The sequence below is a fragment of the Euleptes europaea genome, chromosome 3 (genome assembly GCF_029931775.1).
Source record: "Euleptes europaea isolate rEulEur1 chromosome 3, rEulEur1.hap1, whole genome shotgun sequence".
NCBI lineage: Eukaryota > Metazoa > Chordata > Lepidosauria > Squamata > Sphaerodactylidae > Euleptes > Euleptes europaea.
This window is the reverse complement of record NC_079314.1, coordinates 89,901,874-89,922,516: the sequence shown is the minus strand read 5'-3', so window position 1 is coordinate 89,922,516 and position 20,643 is coordinate 89,901,874. Positions and strand designations below refer to the sequence as shown.

The window sequence follows — 20,643 nt, the reverse complement described above, 5'->3', positions numbered from 1 at the left end:
TGGCTTCCCTGCTGCCTTCCCCATCCCGCCTCTCAATTGCAGCTTCTGCTCCCCACTGCCCCCTGCTGCTGGTTCCCCTCCACCTATTGTTGTGGCCAGCCAGCACAGCGCCCTCCCCGCTGGTGTCTCGGTAAAGTTGCCAACCTCCAGGTACTAGCTGGAGATCTCTCCTGCTATTACAGCCAATAGATTTCAGGCCATCTGGAGAAAATGGCCTCTTTGGCAATTGGAGACTATGGCATTGAAGTCCCTTTCCTCCCCAAACCGCACCATCCCCAGGCTCCACCTCAAAAACCTCCCACCGGTGGCAAAGAGGGACCTGGCAACCCTATGTCTCGGTGTTCCCCTGCCCAGGCCACTTTCTCTTCCGGCATGGATGGTGGGGCCGCTGCATCGCCACCTGGGTCCTGTGGATCCGACCAGGCAGCCATACTTCTTTTACTTATTGAACCACATTACAGGCATCATTTGTAACTTAGTCCACATATAGAATTGTACCATTCAACATACTTATGGAATTAAAAAAATATCTCCATTTTCTACAAGAAAAATTGCATGTGTACCCAATAATTGAGACAGAGTTGCAAATGGCTGCACCCTATTATAACCTGTCACATATATCTTTAATTTTTGCTGTCTGAGAGTTAGGAAAAAATAAATGTTGATGGTAGAAAACAAATTTCTGTAGTGAACTAAAGAAAGAATATTTGGACAGAAAATCTGGGTAGCAGTGTGTGTGAACAAGATCTTGGGGTAAGGGGGGACCCTAAGCTAAACATGAGCAGCCAATGTGATGCAGCTAATGTGATCTTGGGGTGTATCAACAGAGGCATAACATCCAAATTGCAAGATGTCATAGTCCCGCTGTACACTGCAATGGTCAGGCTACACCTGGAGTACTGTGTGCAGTTCTGGAGGCCTCATTTCAAAAAGAATGTAGACAGAATGGAACCAGGTATAGAGGAGAGCGACGAGAATGATCAAGGGCCTGGAGGCCAAGCCCTACGAGAAAAGGCTGAGGGACTTGGGAATGTTCAGAACCCATGGTGAACCCAACCCAGGTCCTGCATATCACATAGTTTCAAAGTAGACAATACTGTGTTAGATGAATTAATGGTCTGACTAGGGTTGCCGGGTCCTTCTTCGCCACCGACAGAAGGTTTTTGGGTGGAGACTGAGGAGGGCGGGGATTGGGGAGGGGAGGGACTTCAATGCCATAGAGTCCAATTGCCAGAGTGACCATTTTCTCCAGGTGAACTTATCTCTATCGGCTGGAGATCAGTTGTAATAGCAGATCTCCAACTAGTACCTGCAAGTTGACAACCCTAGGTCTGACTCATTATAAAACAGCTTCATATGTTCAAGAATGGGAATAAAAATTGTAATTTCAATACTTTAACTGTATCTTAATTTTGAGCATTCATGTGTCTCCAAATATTCAACAATTATTTTAAGCTTCAGAATGGCAAAGGATTATAATTTTCTGGCAATAAAAGTACAAAAAACACACTGCTAAACTTTTTCATGGTTTCAGTTTTTAAACTGGCTTCCACTGCAGGTAGCTTTAGCTTGTAGATATTGCATTCCTAGAAGTGGGGAAATGAATCCCTTTGGTTCCCGTCAGTCCATAATATGACAGAGGGGCACATTTCTGTCCTATTTTGCACATACAAATTACTGGTTACATGATTCCCACTAGCATTTTAAAGCCAGAAAGAGGTATGATGCAAAAGATAACCGACAACTTACAAGGAAAAATCAATTCAGTTTCTAATTTCTGAGATTTCTTACAGTTGGGTCCCCCTTTATTGCCAAGAAAACAAGGGCTGGCAACAAAATCCAGGCTTCTTGAGTTTACCTGCTCCAAATGCTTATTTTTCTAGCAATAACATCTCACACCTGAGATCCTAATTGTTTTGTTGTATGACATTGATTGTCTTGTTTTGTTTTGTCAAACCACAAATTGTTTTGTTGTAGGACATTGATTGTCTCCATGGCAACAGTTTCTGAGGTCCCAGAAAATGCTAAACCATCTAAGCTGGTGACCATCACAGCATCTTAGGAAAATAACTGGCTCTAGAAAGTTACATGTTGTTCCTTTTACCAGTCCTGTATCTAGTGCCAGTCCACTTAATTGGGTAATCCTAATATTAGGAGAGACACTCTCAGTGGAATAAGAATATTGTCTGGCTGTGGATCTGTAGACTCTACTTTTGTTTTCTACATACTTGCTTTCCGGGGGTTGCTGGTAGCTGTTTTTTTATCCGTGGCCGGTTCGTCTTTGGAGACCCTGGTAGGAAATGTTGATTGCATCACAAAAGTAGAAGGTTCATCCTCGCTAAAGACAATCAGGTCCTGTTCCAGAGAAAAAACAGAAATTGTTCAAATAGAAAGGGTTGATGGAAAGCCCCATTACGAGAAGGAATTGATGGGGTTTTATAAGTGGCAAGTAACACAATGGGTAGGAGATTAAAAACGGCCACCTGAGTGGTTGAAATTAGAATATAAGGACCGGTCTTTTCTGAGCTACATAGCTGAGTCTACTCTGGGTGGCAAAGACTCTTCAGGGTTTTAGACAGTGATATTCAGGCCAGATACCAGAGTTTTTTTTAACTGGAGACATCAAGGATTGAAACTGGGACCTTCTGCATGTGAAATATGTGCTCGAACACAGAGCCACAACCCTGCCAATGAAATATCTTGGCAGTTATTACCCTACTTACGCTATTCTATGCAGATGTTCTAAAACTAGATGTAATCAATACATGCATGAAAAGGTTGGGGGGAGGGTCACCCATGCCAGTTAGGGTTACCAACCTCCAGGTACTAGCTGGAGATCTCCTGCTATTACAACTGATCTCCAGCCGACATAGATCAGTTCACCTTGAGAAAATGGCTGCTTTGGCAATTGGACTCTATGGCATTGAAGTCCCTCCCCTCCCCAAACCCCACCCTCCTCAGACTCCACCCCAAAAACCTCCCACCAGTGGTGAAGAGGGACCTGGCAACCCTAGTACCAGTCCATCCCCAAACCTCCACACTTTGCTTGGTCATTGTGTATAGAGCATACTCCCCTATGTGTCAGACTGGAGACCCCAGAAGTTGGGGGGTCCTGCACCACATGTACTGGAGCCTACTATTAGGGTTGCCAGGTCCCTCTTCGTCACCGGTGGGAGGTTTTGGGGCGGAGCCTAAGGAGGGAGGGGTGTGGGGAGGGGATGGACTTCAATGCCATAAAGTCCAATTGCCAAAGCGGCCGTTTTCTCCAGGTGAACTGATCTCTATCGGCTGGAGATCAGCTGTAATAGCAGGAGATCTCCTGCTAGTATCTGGAGGTTACAATACAAAATAGGCACCTCCGTGCCAGTACCAATGGTTAGAAAATCTGCAACAGAGTCTTCAGTACAAAAGTAGCAAGAAATCTTATTGGTGCTTACACATATGACATCAACAGTACAAGAGTGAAAGATACATATAAGAACAGTCAAATTTATATACAGTATGTACAGTCTAAATAGGGTGCAGTCTCAGTGCACCAATGGCCATGTTCTTTCAAGTAAATGTTGTATTTTCTTCAAAAAGTACCTACTATTGGACTTTTTGAAGAAAATACAACATACTGTATATAACTTTGACTGCTCTTATATGTAACTTTCACTCTTGTATTGTTGATGTCATATGTGTAAGCACCAATAAGATTTCTTGCTACTTTTGTACTGAAGACTCCGTTGCAGAGTATCTGGAAGTTGGCAACCCTACCTACTATGGATTTGGGTGTACATGTGTATGCTCTGTATGTGAAGCTCAATAAACACACTGAGTTTGTGGGGAGAGCTTGCCAACGTGATCCTATTCACATGTTGCTTCTACACAAATGTTAAACATCTGCCCAGATGTGTTGCATGTAGCCTCATAATATAAAGCAACAGGTATGGTAAATAACAATCCTTATTGCATTTAGAATACTCATTCTAGATTTCTTGCCGTTCCCAAATAAATGCCGATAACCCTTTTCAAATTCTAGATACGGCCAGTTTTAAAAAGAGAATTGTATCAATTAAAAATAAAACATAACAAAAATTCATTTTAATTGACACAATTTTGCCAAACAGTCATTTCCAGTTTTCCAAACTCTTCCTCAGATATTCTTAATCAAACATCAAGGAGCTTGTTATGCTGCAATATGATAATGCAGCAAGTCTTTGAAAATAGTATTTGCCTTAAATATTTCTTTTCTCTTACTGGAAGGATTTGTATTAATATTATCTTTCAATGTTAGCAGTTCTAATCCTCGTTAAAAATTATTTGTAGTAATCTTAACTGCACGGCATAACAAATGTTAAAGAATGTAAGCTTCAAATCTATATCAGAACAGGTAGGAAAACTTAGTAGAAATTCATAAGATTTGATAGCGAATCAGAGGCAGTTAAGATTAAAATCCCATTTGCCTTATAAGTATTTTATGTGGGGTTGCCAAAACCAGGTCGGGCCTGGATATAGGGTTGCCAGGTCCCTCTTCACCACCGGTGGTAGGTTTTTGTGATGGAGCCTGAAGAGGGAGGGATTTAGGGAGGGACTTCAATGCCATAGAGTCCAATTGCCAAAGTGGCCATTTTCTCCAGGTGAACTGATCTCTATTGACTGGAGACCAGTTGTAATAGCAGGAGATCTCCAGCTAGTACCTGGAGGTTGGCAACCCTACCTGGATAGCTCTCAGAATTACAACTGGTCTCCAGAGATCAGTTCCCCCGGAGAAAATGTCTGCTTTGGAGGGTGGACTCTATAGCATTATATCCTGCTGAGGTCCTCTCCTCTCCACCCCACCCTTCCACAGGCTCCACCTCCAAGTCTCCAGGAATTTTCCAACCCAGATTTGGCAACCCTAATTTCAGGCAATTTAACATATTGGGACTAAACTTCAGCTTTTAGTGCCTTTCTATTTACTGATAGAAACAATGAGGATTTTAGTCAGTTTAGATGAACCAGAATTTATTTACTTTTCTCTAAGAGTTGCTTCACACATGTAGTACGAAACATGATTACATCACTGTGTACACATTTATTTATATAGAAAATTTATATGCTATTCAGGTTTTTAAAACTGTGGCCATCCCAGTTCCCTGGCATATATCTGTATAATTCTTGCATCCGCAAACATGCAAGCCATCTCAGAGGTCCAAAGATGCCTGGGCCAATTCCAGACTTAATTTTTTTTAATGATGATGCATGAGGTATATAAAAACAAGTTATGAAACTTATCAAATACTCCAAAATAATCAGTGTCTAAATTTTTATTGTTAGGATGTTTCAACTAAATAGATCACAGTGCCATTCTAAGGACAGTTACATCCTTCCAAGACTGTTAATGTCAGTGCATTTAGAAGGGTGTAAATCTGCTTTGGATGGCACTGTTAAATACTTAAGTGATTAACAGAGCAATCCTAAGGCATTCCTCTGCCGCACCAGCTTACCACAGCATAATTATGGTGCCGCTAGTCCACTCCCTGTATGGTTTGTTTATGCAGTGAATGGCAGTAAATAAGTGCCAGTTGCTGGCTTTAAGTGGCAGCAACCACGTCAGTGTCCCCAGCAACCATGCCACTGCAGCCCTTGGAGGTGTTGTGGCAAGTCAGCGTGGCCATGATGGACAGGGCAGACAAAGTAAATCAGAGGGCACTCAGCACAGGAGCCAAGCCAAGCACCCATCAGAGCCCAGGGGCAGAAAGGGGCCTGGCCAAGAATGCTGGCTTGCTATCAGAGTCCTACCAGATGGGAGGGCCACCATCCGATGCAGCCTCTGGCAGTTGCCAAGCTCTTTGCTGGCATAGGTTGTGGGGCGTTGTGTGGGGGCCCGAAGTACCTTCGACAGGTTCCCCAGCAGCCTCTTGGTCCACAGTGTCCCTCCCCTGCATCCCTCATGACAGCAAGCAGCCTCTCCACTGTATCCCAAGGACAACCCACCAGGCTGCGTTGCCTGCAACCAAGCCCAACGCCAGGCAATAAATAAGTGCCAGCTGCTGGCTTTAAGTAGCAGCAACCACGTCAGTGTCCCCAGCAACCATGCCACGGCAGCCCTTGGAGGTGTTGTGGCAAGTCAGCGTGGCCATGATGGACAGGGCAGACAAAGTCAATCAGAGGGCACTCAGCACAGGAGCCAAGCCAAGCACCCATCAGAGCCCAGGAGCAGAAAGGGACCTGGCCAGGAATGCTGGCTTGCTATCAGAGTCCTACCAGATGCCCTTGGGCATCTGCTAGTGTTGGCATGGACCCCAACACCCCCTTATGTACACCCCATGCTGGCCACCTGCCCACACAGAGCAGCAGGTGCTCACACTTAGGAAGGAGAAGGGGGAGAAATTGTGGGCAGTCTGTGCAGTGGTGGGTGCTTTCCGCTCACCGGCAGCCACTCCTTCCAGCAGGATGTTCCTGCTGTCAAGAGGATTCACATGCCAACCCCTACGCCACCCCTGCTGGCATCGGAGCAGGAGGGGAGGCCGCTGGGGTGCGGCGTTGTGTGGGGGCCCGAAGTACCTTCGACAGGTTCCCCAGAAGCCTCTTGGTCCACAGTGTCCCTCCCCTGCATCCCTCATGACAGCAAGCAGCCTCTCCACTGTATCCCAAGGACAACCCACCAGGCTGCGTTGCCTGCAACCAAGCCCAAGGCAATGCATTATGGCTTTCCAGCTGTCATTTGGGCCACCTGAAGAGGCGGCTCCCTTGCCTCCACCAGATGGGAGGGCCACCATCCGATGCAGCCTCTGGAAGTTGCCAAGCTCTTTGCTGGCATAAGTTGTGGGGCGTCCTGGCTGGGTTTTTTTGGGGCTGGGGAGGCCATGATTGGGTGTTGGGGAGGGGGCTTAGTCACCGCAGGCGAGGGAGGTGATTGGTTGCACCCTTGGTTGGTGTCAAGAGCTGCCTGGTGCCTGCAGCATGCAGGGACACTTTTTTTGTGCCACTCTATGGCTTTCTGTGGGCCATTCAGTCTTTTTTGTTGTTGCAACTTTGCACCTCTGTCTGGGGGAATTCCTAGGCTGAAAGGCATTCGGGTCTGGATTAACTCCAGACACTGCCTGTAGTCCCCCCACAACTACACCAGCACAGAGCCCTGTGCCTGAGTTGCTCCAGCGTGTAGTCGCTGCACAGCAGCACTGACACCCGAGAGCAGTGCAGCAGCACTGGGGGCCTCCGCAGGCATAACTGGTCCTTACGCTGGCGTATCTCCATGATACACTGGCATAAGGGTTGGTCAGCTCCCTAAACCCATTTGGGCCTCCACCCTTAGGATGGTGTTGTAAGTCTGAATTCTTAAGATGAGCAAATATACTCCTGCTCTGTTTGCCATTTTAAAAAAGCCCCAAGAAATTGGAACCGGTTCCCATGCAGGCATAATTTTGGTTGACATATGGATGCTACCACAGAGTCTCACTGAAATATAATCTTATGGTTGTCTAGGATTTGTTTGAAGTTGATTCAGACAGTCATATGGAAGTAGTTTCTCAAGACAAAAGGATTAAAATTAAGAGGATAAAGCTGCAAAACCCTGAAAACATATGTATAAACAATGGCAGTTCTTCTCAGTGGAACATCTCAAAATGCTTAACTTCTTAAGATGTGCTGATATGTTTTACTTTACCCACACTGGACCATTCACATGCTCCTCCAAGGACAACTCAGTTCCCCAACATTAATTGCAGTATTACCCAATTTAATCTGAGAAAACCATCACGATTATCCCCATGTAACAAGAAAGCAACCACTAATAATAATCATTGGTAGTAATTATGCCTGGCCTGTTCAAGGATAAAAGTAATTACAACTTCAGTGGGACAGAACTTACGCTCCAGAGAAGAACTCTCATTTGCATTCAGTTCCAATGTAAACTAAATGTCCAGTTTCAGTGGTATCCCATGACAAGCAGAAGGCATTTCCATTCATGCAGGGAAGGGTTTAATTTCTGCTGATTCCCTCTTCAAATACAGGCTCGGGCACCATGAAGCTGCCTTCTACTGAATCAGGCCATTGGTCCATCAAGGTCAGTATTGTCTAACTGATAGTGGCCCTCCTGGGTCTCAGTTAGAGGTCTTTCACATCTCCTACTACCTGGTCCTTTTAACTGGAGGAGCCAGGGATTGAACCTGGGACCTTCTGCATGGCAAGCAGCTGTTCTGTCACCAAGCCATGGTCCCTCCCCATCACACATACTTTTAGACAGGGTCCATTGACAGGAACAGCTTTTAGGAAGGCGTAATGGGAAGGATAAGGTAGGAAAGCCCCATTCTGCCAACAGAACTCAATTCATTGTCCTAAGGATCCAAGTTAAGTTCATTAGTTTGTGGCAGATCACTCAGCTCTGCTGCATTTGTTGTAGTGACTGTGACAGCAGAAAGTATTAATAGTTTTTCAGCAGAATCAGCTCAAACTAGCTTAAACATCTATAATTAGTATATATGGGGATGACTATGTTTAACAAAGTGTGGATGATAAATCCTATGACAGTGTCATCACTAGGGAAACCGAAGAGTTTTAAATTATTGCATGAATTAAGTCTCTTTTGAATCACAATTTAATTGGGTCCTCATGGGCCAAGAAGTCTTAGTTGCATAACTATTTGCATCTACATCACACTTGCAGTCTATACTCCAGAATTCTGTCCCTTGGGGTACCAATTTTAAACACCTGCGAACACATAGGAAGAAAAAAGGTGTAATACAAAGTGGAACTGAGCCATTTTTGTACAAGTTTAATGTTGCTTTCTCTGTTTTAAAATATTAGCCAACAACAGTGACTTGAAACTGTGAAGCATTTCATATAAGTGATAAGAATGATCAACTATGAAAACTGAAGCAGGAGAAGAGAAAAGACAGCTCGGAACTGAAATCTCTGTTCTGTACAGGGAAAATAAAATTAGTTCAAATCGCTTATCTCAAATCATTTTTCAGAAAAGCGGATTTGGTCAGTGCAACCACAGAGATGAGATCTGTTCAGCTTCCCTCTGATGCTATTCTTCTCTTTATTGAAGACCTCCTACAATACCTAGAAAGCATGATTGGACATAACCAAAGGGGGTTCTGCTTATCAACACAAAGTTTAATCATACAGAATTATGCCTGAATATAAGGAAAGCTGGCCAGTGGGAAGCGTTAATGATTTTCATAAAAGAAGACACTTCACAGAAGTACAGGGGAATAGCACAACTTAATTCATTTAAAAGGAACATCCCTTCACATTTCAAAGCAGCAACACCATTTACACAATTGAATGAATGAAAAAAAATGGATGGAAAATACTTTCAGCAGGGCCATAGCCAACTTGGGCAATTATAGCCAGGATATGAATATAAGAAATGCCTTGCTGGGTCAGACCAAGTGCATTCAGTACAGTTCCACAGTTGCCTGCCCAATGCCACTACATGCTTACAAGTATGGTAGGATTATGATGATCACCGCCTGAGCCTCATCCCCAAAATGTGCTTCTTAATGGTACACTGGTTCTGAACATGAAGGTTCCATGTGGCTATCGTTGTTAAACCCCAGCAACAGACATATCCTCCATTAAATTATCTACACCTTCAGTGTAGCCATCTCAATCAGTGGTCTTCACAACATCTTGTGATGACGAGTACTATCATAAGTATGCTTTCTGTGAAGTAATGCTTCCTTTGTCTGTACCGAGCCTACTTCCAACTTCATCAGGCAAAACTGAATTCTTGTATTATGAGAGAGAGCAAGAGGCATTTCTGTATTCATTCTCTCCATATAGTTTACAGACACTGCTGTCACACCCTCTTAGTTGTCTCTTTTCTAAGCTAAAAAAACCCAAGCATGTTATGATCTCTTTGTTGGCCTTCATCTCATCTAAAACCATCAGTATCAACTACAATCACACAAGAAAGTAGCCTTCACCTTCAAAAGTAAAACTCTGAAAGCTGAATCTTAGCTGAAATAAAACTGAAAAGTCTGAACGCTGACTTTGCACTCAAACATGAACAGAGTACCAGTCTATTCCCATTTTGGTATAAGCAGTAATCATGGATCCCAGGAGAAACAACTATCAAAAGATATACAGTTGTGTGTGATCAATTATTTCCCACACTATTCCTACTGAAATTCTCTGTGCAGTCTTACAAATTTTGCAATTTTGTATATCTTGTTTGATTTTCCTCGTTATTACTTATTGGATTTTATCTATTTTTGTACTTCTTCGTGTAAATATACATAAATAATACAAGCACACATACTTTTGTCCTACATTGAGTATATCAATTATTTTTATGATCCTCTCCTTCTTTACATGGTTTATTTTTTAGGTCCCTCCCCCACTTCTCTTTTTCTTTGTGTGGAATTTGAAGTGGTGTTTCCCTGGTCTCAGTCCAGCATTCAATCACTATACCACAAAAGGTCCCTTGAAAACCACACAATAGTGCCCATAGTCTATCCCCTCCCTACATAGGGTTGCCAGGTCCCTCTTTGCCACCAGTGGAAGATTTTTGGGGCAGAGCCTGAGGAGGTTTGGGGAGGGGAGGGACTTCAATGCCATAGAGTTCAATTGCCAAAGCAGCCATTTTTCTCCAGGTGATCTGATCTCTATCGGCTGGAGATCAGTTGAATTAGCAGGAGATCTCCTGCTACTACCTGGCAGTTGGCAACCCTATCCCTACACCATCTACAGCAGGTATGGCATGTAGGGATCATTCATCACCCAGACAATATGAGTAGTTGACTGTGTTGCCAAACAAGCAGAATGAAGCATTTAGGAGGAAGTGACTGGCATGATTTGTACCTGTCATCACCTCTCAAACCCTTGGCCATTGCTGCCCATGACCAAGGAGGACATGTCCTGCTGCCACCCATTCAATATGGTCTGAAGAGGATTTATGCAGCTCACTAGGGTGACAAGGGATGAGGCATTCCCCCCTCATCTTGCTGTCACCAGCCTTGATGGTACTTCCAGTCAAACTAATTAATTAGGGAGAAAGAAAGGAAAAAACCATGAAGAAAGAATTGGAGAGGAAGGTTGCAAGACAGAGAGTATATATGGTTTTGGAAACGACTGACAAGACAATGTAAAAAAGTAAGAGGAGCCAACTTGTTAGGTCCCAATTTTTAAAAAACAAACAAACTATTTTTCAATATAATAACAAATACAAAATCCCCTGAAACCTGCCCTCTTCCATTTGAGAGTAAGTCATCAAGATACAATTAAATAATACAATGTATACAAGACGAGTCATGTGTGCATTTGTGGGGTGGGCAACTTGGAATACCTATTCCTCAAAATCTTCCCCTCCTGGATTTTCTAAACATTCAGGGGCTTCAACGGGTTTATTCCACACACACCCCGTGCCTTCTGCCTTTAACTGCCACTTAGGTGCTCCCAATATTCGTTTCAGGAACACATGTAGGTCTCACCAAGCTGGTTTTTGAGGGTCATTTTTTTCTGACAATTAATTTTCAAATTCATATTGTTCTGCATACATGGGGGGTGGGTTTCCCCTGACTAAGGAGAGACCTCTACCTCGTTGATAGTATCCTGCTTTTGCTGCTTTCATCAACTGCACAAGGTAGCCACTTTACTATATCAGATAAAGTGGTGTGCACTAGTAGATCAGTGCTACACTTAAGTGCAAACTCCTTAATAATAAACCAACAACCCTGCTAATTTTAAATCATACTTTTAACAAAAATTACCATTCTTTATAAATTTTTGTTTTGCTTTTAAACTGTATTTTGAATTAAAACATGTTGTTTTTTTGCTATATATATATTCCAATACGTTATTATTACCATCTCGTCACTTGATTATTATTCTCACTGTATTGTTTTTGCTTTGTGCTCTATTTTAATTTTAATTTTCACTAAATTTTCATTGTTTTATTTATGCTTCAGGCTCACCTCACAGAACCAGCTTAAACTGCCGGGAGCATCTAGTGCAACTAATGAGACCGCAGCATAGAGGAATTCAATACTCATGACCTACACCCTGCTTTGTTACATCTCAGCAACTGTGATCTACTATTTGTAGTATTGATTCTATCTGTTCCTGCTATAAGGGGTATAAAATGCCTCAGGAGCCTTCCTCTTGCTTGCCAGGTCACAATAGTGGGAGCATGAGGCCCATAGACAGTCAAATGACTGCATTTGTTTAGTAGTGGTGAACAGTTTAACACATTTGAAAAGCTTCCAGTACCTTATCTAAGGTTATTTGCTACAGACTTGCACAACATTGGGAGTATCACAGAGACCTCTATTGAATATAGCACTCCTCCTGTTCTGGGATCGGCTTGAAAAAACGCTATCATTTTCACTAATGAGGAGGTCTATTTGATCTTGCTAAAAGCTATTTTGTAATTTAGCTTCACTCAGAGCATTTTTTCCCTTTCTAGAGATAATAAGAAATTATGGTCATTCTGTCCCCAGTTTATCATGATTTTAATAAATCTGCCTCCTATTTACAAGATGGGATCCTCCCTCACTGCTGGTTCTGAAGTCAGGCTGTGAACAGACCTATCATTCAGTAGTAGATTCAATATGGCAGTTGTCTGGCGATATAATTCACTCCAGTAGCTACAAATTACTTGAGCAGTACTAACTGCAGTGGTAGAAGAATAGCATCATAATTAAGTAAATTACACAAGGGCCATTTATGCAGGGGTATTTAGCTCCCAATCCCTGCTGGACTGCTTTGAGGCTTCCTTTGCATTATTCATGATTTTACCAACCTTTAGAAATCACTTTGCTCCAGCCTTAGCATTTCTCCGCAGTTCTAGGATGCTGTTTTATAACTAATTTAAATTCTGCTTCAAGGCAACAGCGAGGCAAATCCCCACCCTTTCCATGCATAGTCCTAACTTCGGGTTTCTCTCCCCATGCCCATTCTGGCTTTTCCCTCCCACATGTCTGTCCCTTCCATCCACAAAAGAGGGAGTGAAACCTTCATGAAATGTGCAGGAAGACACCAACCAAAGAGAGGCTGGAAGGCAGCTCCTGGCAAGGAGCTGTTGAAGAAAGGAGGGGAGGAATACCCAGCTTTGCAAAAGCACACACACAGACAGGGAGCAGTCCCTTTAACAGCTGACCCGCTTCCTCCAAGTAAACTGCAACAAGGCTGCGTTTTCAGGGGTAGGGGCTCAAAAGCTCCACGATTCACTGGGGATGCATAACTAATCACAAGGTACTCCTGGAGTTTTTTCGGGGGGGGAAGCCCTCATGCATACGATGTTTGATAATTCAGATCAGAAAACTGTGCAGCAAACCAAACACAAACTCCCCTGCATAAATGACCATGGAGTAATCCTAAACCAGTTTACTTGGAAGTAGAGGGCCAGTGTGGTGTAGTGGTTAGATTGTTGGACTAGGATCTGGGAGATCCAGGTTCAAATCCCCACTCTGCCATGGGAGCTCACTGGGTGACCATGAGCTAGTCACACAAACTCAGCTTAACCTACCTTTAAAAAAAGATTCATTTAGGAAATGAAAGGAGAGCCATATAACCAAGTATGAATATAAATAAATAACCAGCGCTTGTAGGGAGAGTGTTAGAAAAGCTAACGCTCGGTATGAGCTTAGGCTAGCGAGAGATGCTTAATCCAACATAAAAGGGTTCTTTGGTTATGTTCAGAGCAAGAAAAAGAACAAGGAAATTGTAGGCCCATTGGAGGGCGAGGAAAGTGAAATGTTAACACGTGATGAAGACAGGGCAGACCTGCTTAATTCCTACTTTGCTTCAGTTAGGGTTGCCAGCTCTGGGTTGGGAAATACCTGGAGATGTTGGGGATGGAGCCTGGGAAGGGCAGAAACGATCTGGCCACTATGCTACACGCCCTGGTTACATCTAGATTAGATTGTTGCTTTTCGCTCTACAGGGGGCTGCCCTTGAGGAGTGTTTGAAAACTTCATTTGGTACAGAATGCTGAAACCAGCATTGTCGACTTGAGTGGATTGTAGGGACCATATCACACCAGTCTTGACCCCTCTATACTGGCTCCCACTTTCATAGAATCATAGGGTTGGAAGGGACCACAAGGGTCATCTAGTCCAACCCCCTGCCCAATGCAGGAAATTAACTACCTCCCCCCCACCATGCAGGATCCCACAATCAAAGCACTTCCGACAGATGGCCATCCAGCCTCTGCTTAAAGATCTCCTCTGCTTAAAGATCTCCAAAGACGGGGACTCTTCAGTCTGGCTTGGGGGTCTATAATAGAACCCCACAATGACATCACTATTTTTCTCCCCCTTAATTTTTACCCAGATGGTTTCAAGCTGGGTTCCAGCGTTTAAGCCCTGGATCTCCTTGCAGGTGTAATCATCCCTAACGTATAATGCTACTCCTCCCCCCTTCCGGCTTGGTCTATTTTTCCGAAATAGGTTATACCCTTCAATTAATATATTCCAATCATGAGACTCATCCCACCAGGTTTCCGTAACGCCTATTATATCATATTTGTTTTGTACTATTAAAAGTTCTAGTTCATCTTGCTTATTTCCCATGCTCTGTGCATTAGTGTAGAGACACCTTAGACCACAGGTCCTTCTTCTTGGCAGCCTATTTAAGATTGTTTCCCTCATTATTACGTTTTTGAATGGTCTTTCCTTGCGTATGTGCTACCCTCTGCCAATCGTTCATATCTATTGGTTCTTGTAGGTTATCCGGGCTGTGTAACCCTGGTCTTGGTATTTTCTTTCCTGACTTTTTGCCAGCAGCTGTGGCAGGCATCTTCAGAGGAGTAACAATGATTCAGCTCAACCCAACCCCTTTCTGACTATATATTACTCTTCCTACACACTTGACACTAAGAGACATTGTCATTCAGTGTTACTCCTCTGAAGATGCCTGCCACAGCTGCTGGCAAAACATCAGGAAAGAAAATACCAAGACCACGGTTACACAGCCCGGATAACCTACAAGAACCAATGAACTCTGACCGTGAAAGCCTTCGACAATAGTTCATATCTGTATTTGCAGTTATTATCCTCACTTGAGGCTTTAAATTGACGCCTCGCTCCCCCGGAAGATTTAGTTTAAAGCCCTCCTTATCAGGCTTGCAAGGCTGTAGCCAAACACATTTCTACCTACCTTTGTGAGGTGCAAGCCATCTCTGGACAGAAGAGTATTATCCAGGTAGCGTAAGCCATGATCCAAAAAACCAAACCTTTCCTGGCGACACCATCGACGCAGCCACTCATTTATTTCCAGAATTTTTCGTTCTCTTCCCAATCCGCGGCCTACTACAGGAAGAACCGACGAAAACACAACCTGTTCTCCCAGTTCCTTTACCTTTTTACCCAAAGCTGTATAGTCCCTTTTAATACTTTCTGGTCTATGCCGGGCAGTATCGTTTGTTCCCACATGAATAAGAAGGAAGGGATAATGATCTGTGGGTCTAACAACTCTATCCAGACTTTCCGCCACATCCTGGATGCGCGCTCCCAGCAGACAACACACCTCTTGAGACAACAAGTCCGGTCGACACACTTTACCCTCTACCCCTCTAAGTAGGGAATCCCCAATAACCAACACTCACCTATTCCTACATTGGGGAGCAGAAGTTTGAGTCCTTTGTTTCCAGGCACAATTCAAGATGCTGGTCTTGACATTCAATGCCCTATACAGTTTGGGATCAACATACCTGAAGGACCGCCTAACCCCTTATGAACCTGCCTGACCACTACAGTCATCTTCAGATGCCCTGTTTCAGGTGCCCCCACCTTCTGAGATTAGCCAGATGGCAACCTGGGAGAGGGCCTTCTTGGTCATGGCACCAAAGCTCTGAAACTCTCTCCCAAGGGTTCTGTTGCTATCTTACACCAGCAGGTAAAGACTTTTTTGTTTTGTTTGGCATTCCCATAATGATCCCTCCTTCCTAACCAGTGTTTTAATTGCTGTCTTTTATATAGATTAAATATCTAAATAAATATTTGGAAGTCCCATTTGATTCAATAGGGTTTACTCCCAGGAAAATGTCCTTAGGATTGCAACTGTAATCAACTATTTTTTCCCTTCAAATACAAGCATACAATTTACCTCTGATGACTTCTTTGGGATTGTATTGGGTGTTGTTGTTTTGCAGGCTATCTCTGCTTTGTCTGACATCTGCGCAGAGTGGCTTTGTTCAGCTGCAGGCAAGGCCTTCAGGGAAAAATCTGCAAAGGAGATATATATATATACATATCATTGTGTGTATATACATACATTCACACACACACTCACAAACAAAGAAAAAGTTTTAAACAGATGTTAAATTTTCTGGAATTAATTGAGCCCCAAAAAAAGCCTCTGTAGTCATCCTCAGTCCATTAACTGCAATGTTCCTTGCCAATGGCTGGGTCTGAATACTAATGTCTTTTATAACTATCTGTGATAACTGGCAAGCCAGGACAGAATAAAATTTCAACAGAACACTCCTTTTCTTACTAAATAATTCCATTGATATCCTAACAGCTCATTCCTGAGCTGGATGGGCAAAAGTTGTTTGGAGGTGGGCAAGGGCTCATGCCGCCCTGACCTGGATGGCCCAGGCTAGCCTGATCTCGTCAGATCTCAGAAGCTAAGTAGGGTCAGCCCTGGTTAGTATTTGGATGGGAGACCACCAAGGAAGTCCAGGGTTGCTGTGCAGAGGAAGGCACTGGTAAACCACCTCTGTTAGTCTCCTTCCATGAAAACCCCAAAAAGGGGTCACCATAAGTCGGCTGCGACTGGACAGCACTTTACACACACACACACAAGGGCTCGTGCCAGCATCCGGGCCACTGGCGCCGGCGTCCGGGCCACTTGCACCACCACAACCTGCACAGATGCTGGCATTGGGGTGCGGACACTGGTCTCTGTGTTGCCATTGGCAGCACAGCCCTGGGACGCCGGCTTGGCTTCCCGACGGTGTCCTGACGGCGCACCTCCGTGTGCTGGCATCATGGGGGGCATTCCCAGGGCGTTCTGGGGGTGGGCCCCCTTTCAGGCAAGGAACGCCCCCTTTGCCCTTACTTGCATTTACGCCACCTTTTTAGGTGGCGTAGGCCTGTAGAATGCTATGGAGTGGTTCCATGGGGCTTGAAAGTAAGGGCAGCTTTCTGACTTCAGGGGGAGCTGAATCCTCCTTTGGAGGTGGCGCGGCTGTGCTGCCTCCAGTCACCAGCGCAGCCCCTCCCCTCAGGAATGGGCTGTTAATGTGCGAAACATTATTTTTTTATTTTTCCCCCTACGGAAAGAATTAACATGAAGATCAAACTGTTCTCCTTGTTTATATGAACATTACATGAAGCAATAAACTAAATAATCAGGGTTAGTATCATCCCTCTGCCACCAAATCTCCTAATTAGTCTTTAAAAAGGACATTATACTGTACCATGGCAGGTATGAGTTTTACATTACGAACAGCTAAAAAGGAATTTAGAGTCTATTTGAAAGATAATGGAAAACTTTAAAGGCTGCATTCCTGTGACAGGGATTTTTATTTGGAGACAAATGGAAAAATTTGTAGCAGTAAATTGATGCTGTAGGGCAATTTCCGTATTTGATTAACTGCTGTTTCAAATTCTTCTACTAAGAGTTTTCTCATCCTTTTCATCTTTTAATGGTTAATAAATAATAATTCAAATTTATATATTTATTTGTCTGCTCCAAGACCCTAGCAATTACCCCGATCACAGTGACAAAAAGCATAGTTCATCTTCATTCCTACCTAAGGATTCATTTCAACAAACCTACATATTTTCATTCGTGGCTTATAACGCTCACCACCAGCATCACAAACTAGCTCTGCCAATTTACTCCGGGCCAGCTGAAGCTATACAGCTGTTCCAGGTGGGCTCCCTTCCCATGCTGCCCCTTGCTAGGTGCAGGGCAGCAGTGGCACTGATGATGGTGGGGGGATACTTCTCCTGGCCTGGTCACTTGGATTCAGGGCAGGCTGCAGTGCCTGAGCCCCCTTGACCAGAGTGGCAGTAGCAAGGAGGGAGAAGGATCCCAGTATGCCTAACACCATGCTGCTGCTTGAGTCCAAAGCAAACTGGAGACCGCATTGGTTTAACAGCCACTGTCTCTCATCTGCCGTCAGCCCTACTTGTCTCCTCCTGCCTCCCCTTTCCACAGCTGTAATCAGAGGAATTGGAAAGCACTTCCCACCCTAACCATCGGGATGGGGTGGCACTTCCTGAAGGTAGACAAACCCTCTTCAATTACAGACTGGTGAAGACAGGGAGGGAGGATGGCTGGCTAGCAAGGGACCAACAGCATTGCCAAGAAGCCATGGGGCCAAATGGGCAAAATTCCCCCCTCCCTCATCATGCCACCCCAAGCAGCTGCTTGTTCCATGAGCAAGCTCTGAATTTACCTCAGGCCTGAACTTCGGAAAGTTTATAATTCCCCTTAAGGGTTTCTCACAAATTTGACCAACTCTTCTTTGCTCTGGCCACATTAACCAGAATGATAGGCATGTAGGCTATAACTTTCCTGAAACATTACTCATTTTGTCACTGGAGCAATACAAATTGTTCCATTGAAGAGCTAGATGACTTCTCTAATACTGCCTTGGGGGGAAATAGGTACACTCAAAAGGTGTTGGGATTTGGTATCTTCAAAAACTTTTCAATACCCCCTATTGAATCACTTCTGCCATTTTGTGTGTGTGTGTCATAACACATTTACAATTGTTCTTGTTAATCTTCATCATGTCACTTGTAGGCAGCTAGGACACTGTTTGTAAAAGATGACAGCTGAGTCTGGGAGTAAGGGAGGTGACCAAAAGCACTTCGTGGATCTGAATGCATGCTGAGACTGCAATTGCTAAAGCTTTGAAATGTGTATACTTGCAATTTAAAATTGTGCTGCTTACATGGGACATTTTCTGAAGGAGGGAACTCTGAAGTGGAATCTGAGGCAGGTATTGCTGATGAACAAGTTTTGCCAGAAGTCTTTGGAGGGAAAAGCGTTGCATAGGAAGTGCGCTGCCTAGTGCGATGTGCTATTTCACGTTCATTATGCAGCAGATGTTCATCTGTTAATAAGGCAATAACTTGTTTAGACTTCTCCCTTACATAAAAACCTGTTGGAAAAAAATTAGAAAACATTTGATAAATGGATAAAAAATGTACAACTGTATTCTGTATTGATTGCTAGATCTTTCACATGTCTCTATGGCTAAAAAAGACATTGAAGTGTCGGGCAAGGTTCTGTTCTAGATACCTTAATGAGCTATCTGACAATGTTGAGCTCTTGATATTTAGGATAATGAGCTGCAGAAAAAGTATTCAACAGCTGTTTGATTTCTACCATCATACTTAACTCTGAAGCGGGCCCTAGATTATGGATCAAAAGATCCACATAATAGGGCTAGGGACAGACCAGGGGAACGGCATTTTCCACAAACCTGAGAGAAGCCTCAGTTTTTCAGAAAAATCTACAACCTTTAAAAAAAAAAACTTGGGGTTTTTTTTTAAAATACTCCAAAATCATAGAAGCAATGTCTGTAGCTTTAAGAGATGAATGCCCACTGAGATCTTGCAAGGATATGTTCTCAGATCTTGGACCTATTTTGAGGGTTGCTAAGCAACCACAATATTGCCAAATACAGTAAAAGGCAAGGTGGGGGAGAAACTGAAAAAGGAAGCATGGAAAGGGGAAAGAAGGAGAACCTGAAAGGGGGGATAGAAAATGTGAGGTGGGTGGGAGAGAAGAAAAGAGGAGAGGCTGACAAGAAAGGAAGGAGGGAAAGCTGAAGACAGAGGACAGATAAAGGAAGGTTGGGTGGGAAAGAAAGTGGAGAGGCTATGGTGTCAGCCAGTGGGAGGGAAAGAGCAAATAGTATGAGGAAAAGAGAGTAAAAATGAAATAGCCCTCAGTTCATAATCATGTCATAACTCTTGTCCTCATAAAGAAAAATTAGAAAAGGCCAATTAAAATAAATTATGTAAATTAATGATATATATCTTTAAAAGAAAAAAGTCCACTGTTGTTGCAATATTATTTTTGATATTTCTTTGGCCAGGTTACTTCCATGAAGAACTGTGCAATTTTTCCCCAGAGGACTTCAAAGTGATGACTGGTATAGTTTGAAATGTGATCCCCACTCCTGTATAGTATAAGAGGTCTGTGTAACTTGTGAAGAAAGTGAACATAATGGCAGAACAGAAGCACATGCCTACAGTGTTGGAAAACATAGCCAAACATTAGACATCTCTCAGCAGAAATATATGTTTTAACTTTTTTTTTTAAAGCACACTATTTTATAGTCTCATAAAATCTAGCCTTTTGGTTTATTTGAGTGAAAAATAGCTCAAAGGTACTAGCAGCAGAAAAATATTTCAGATGAGCATGAATAAACAGTAGATTTAATATCTTTCTCCCGTTTCCTCCTGCAAGGTCATTCACACCTGCTACATTTCACACTGTGGGCAACTTGACATATGCATTTCTGGACTGAATTCTGTCCTTATGGGTACTTCCTATCATGCACCATGTAAAGCAGTCAATCATGTCTGCTTTACAGTGCACTATTAGCAACCATTCTCTGGATGGTTGCAGGGCATTCTTTGCAGCGCAATAGCAGGAGCAGGTTATTAAGAAGACACAATGCCTTTGTGCATGTATCTGCTTGCATGGTAGGAATCACGATGCATACAAAAATAAATCCAAAAGTTCACATTCAAA

General features: G+C 43.5%; 1 protein-coding gene across 1 annotated transcript in view; it reads right to left on the bottom strand.

Moving 5' to 3' along the window:
* The window catches only part of ENTHD1 (ENTH domain containing 1), a 39,263-nt gene that overhangs the window by 15,794 nt on the left and 2,826 nt on the right, over positions 1 to 20,643 (bottom strand). The window contains exons 2-4 of the mRNA XM_056846550.1: positions 18,830 to 19,039; positions 16,723 to 16,901; positions 2,229 to 2,355 (exon numbers count right to left, since the gene is read on the bottom strand). Of these exons, the coding sequence (XP_056702528.1) occupies positions 2,229 to 2,355; positions 16,723 to 16,901; positions 18,830 to 19,039 (516 nt within the window). The remainder of the gene's footprint in view (positions 1 to 2,228; positions 2,356 to 16,722; positions 16,902 to 18,829; positions 19,040 to 20,643) is intronic.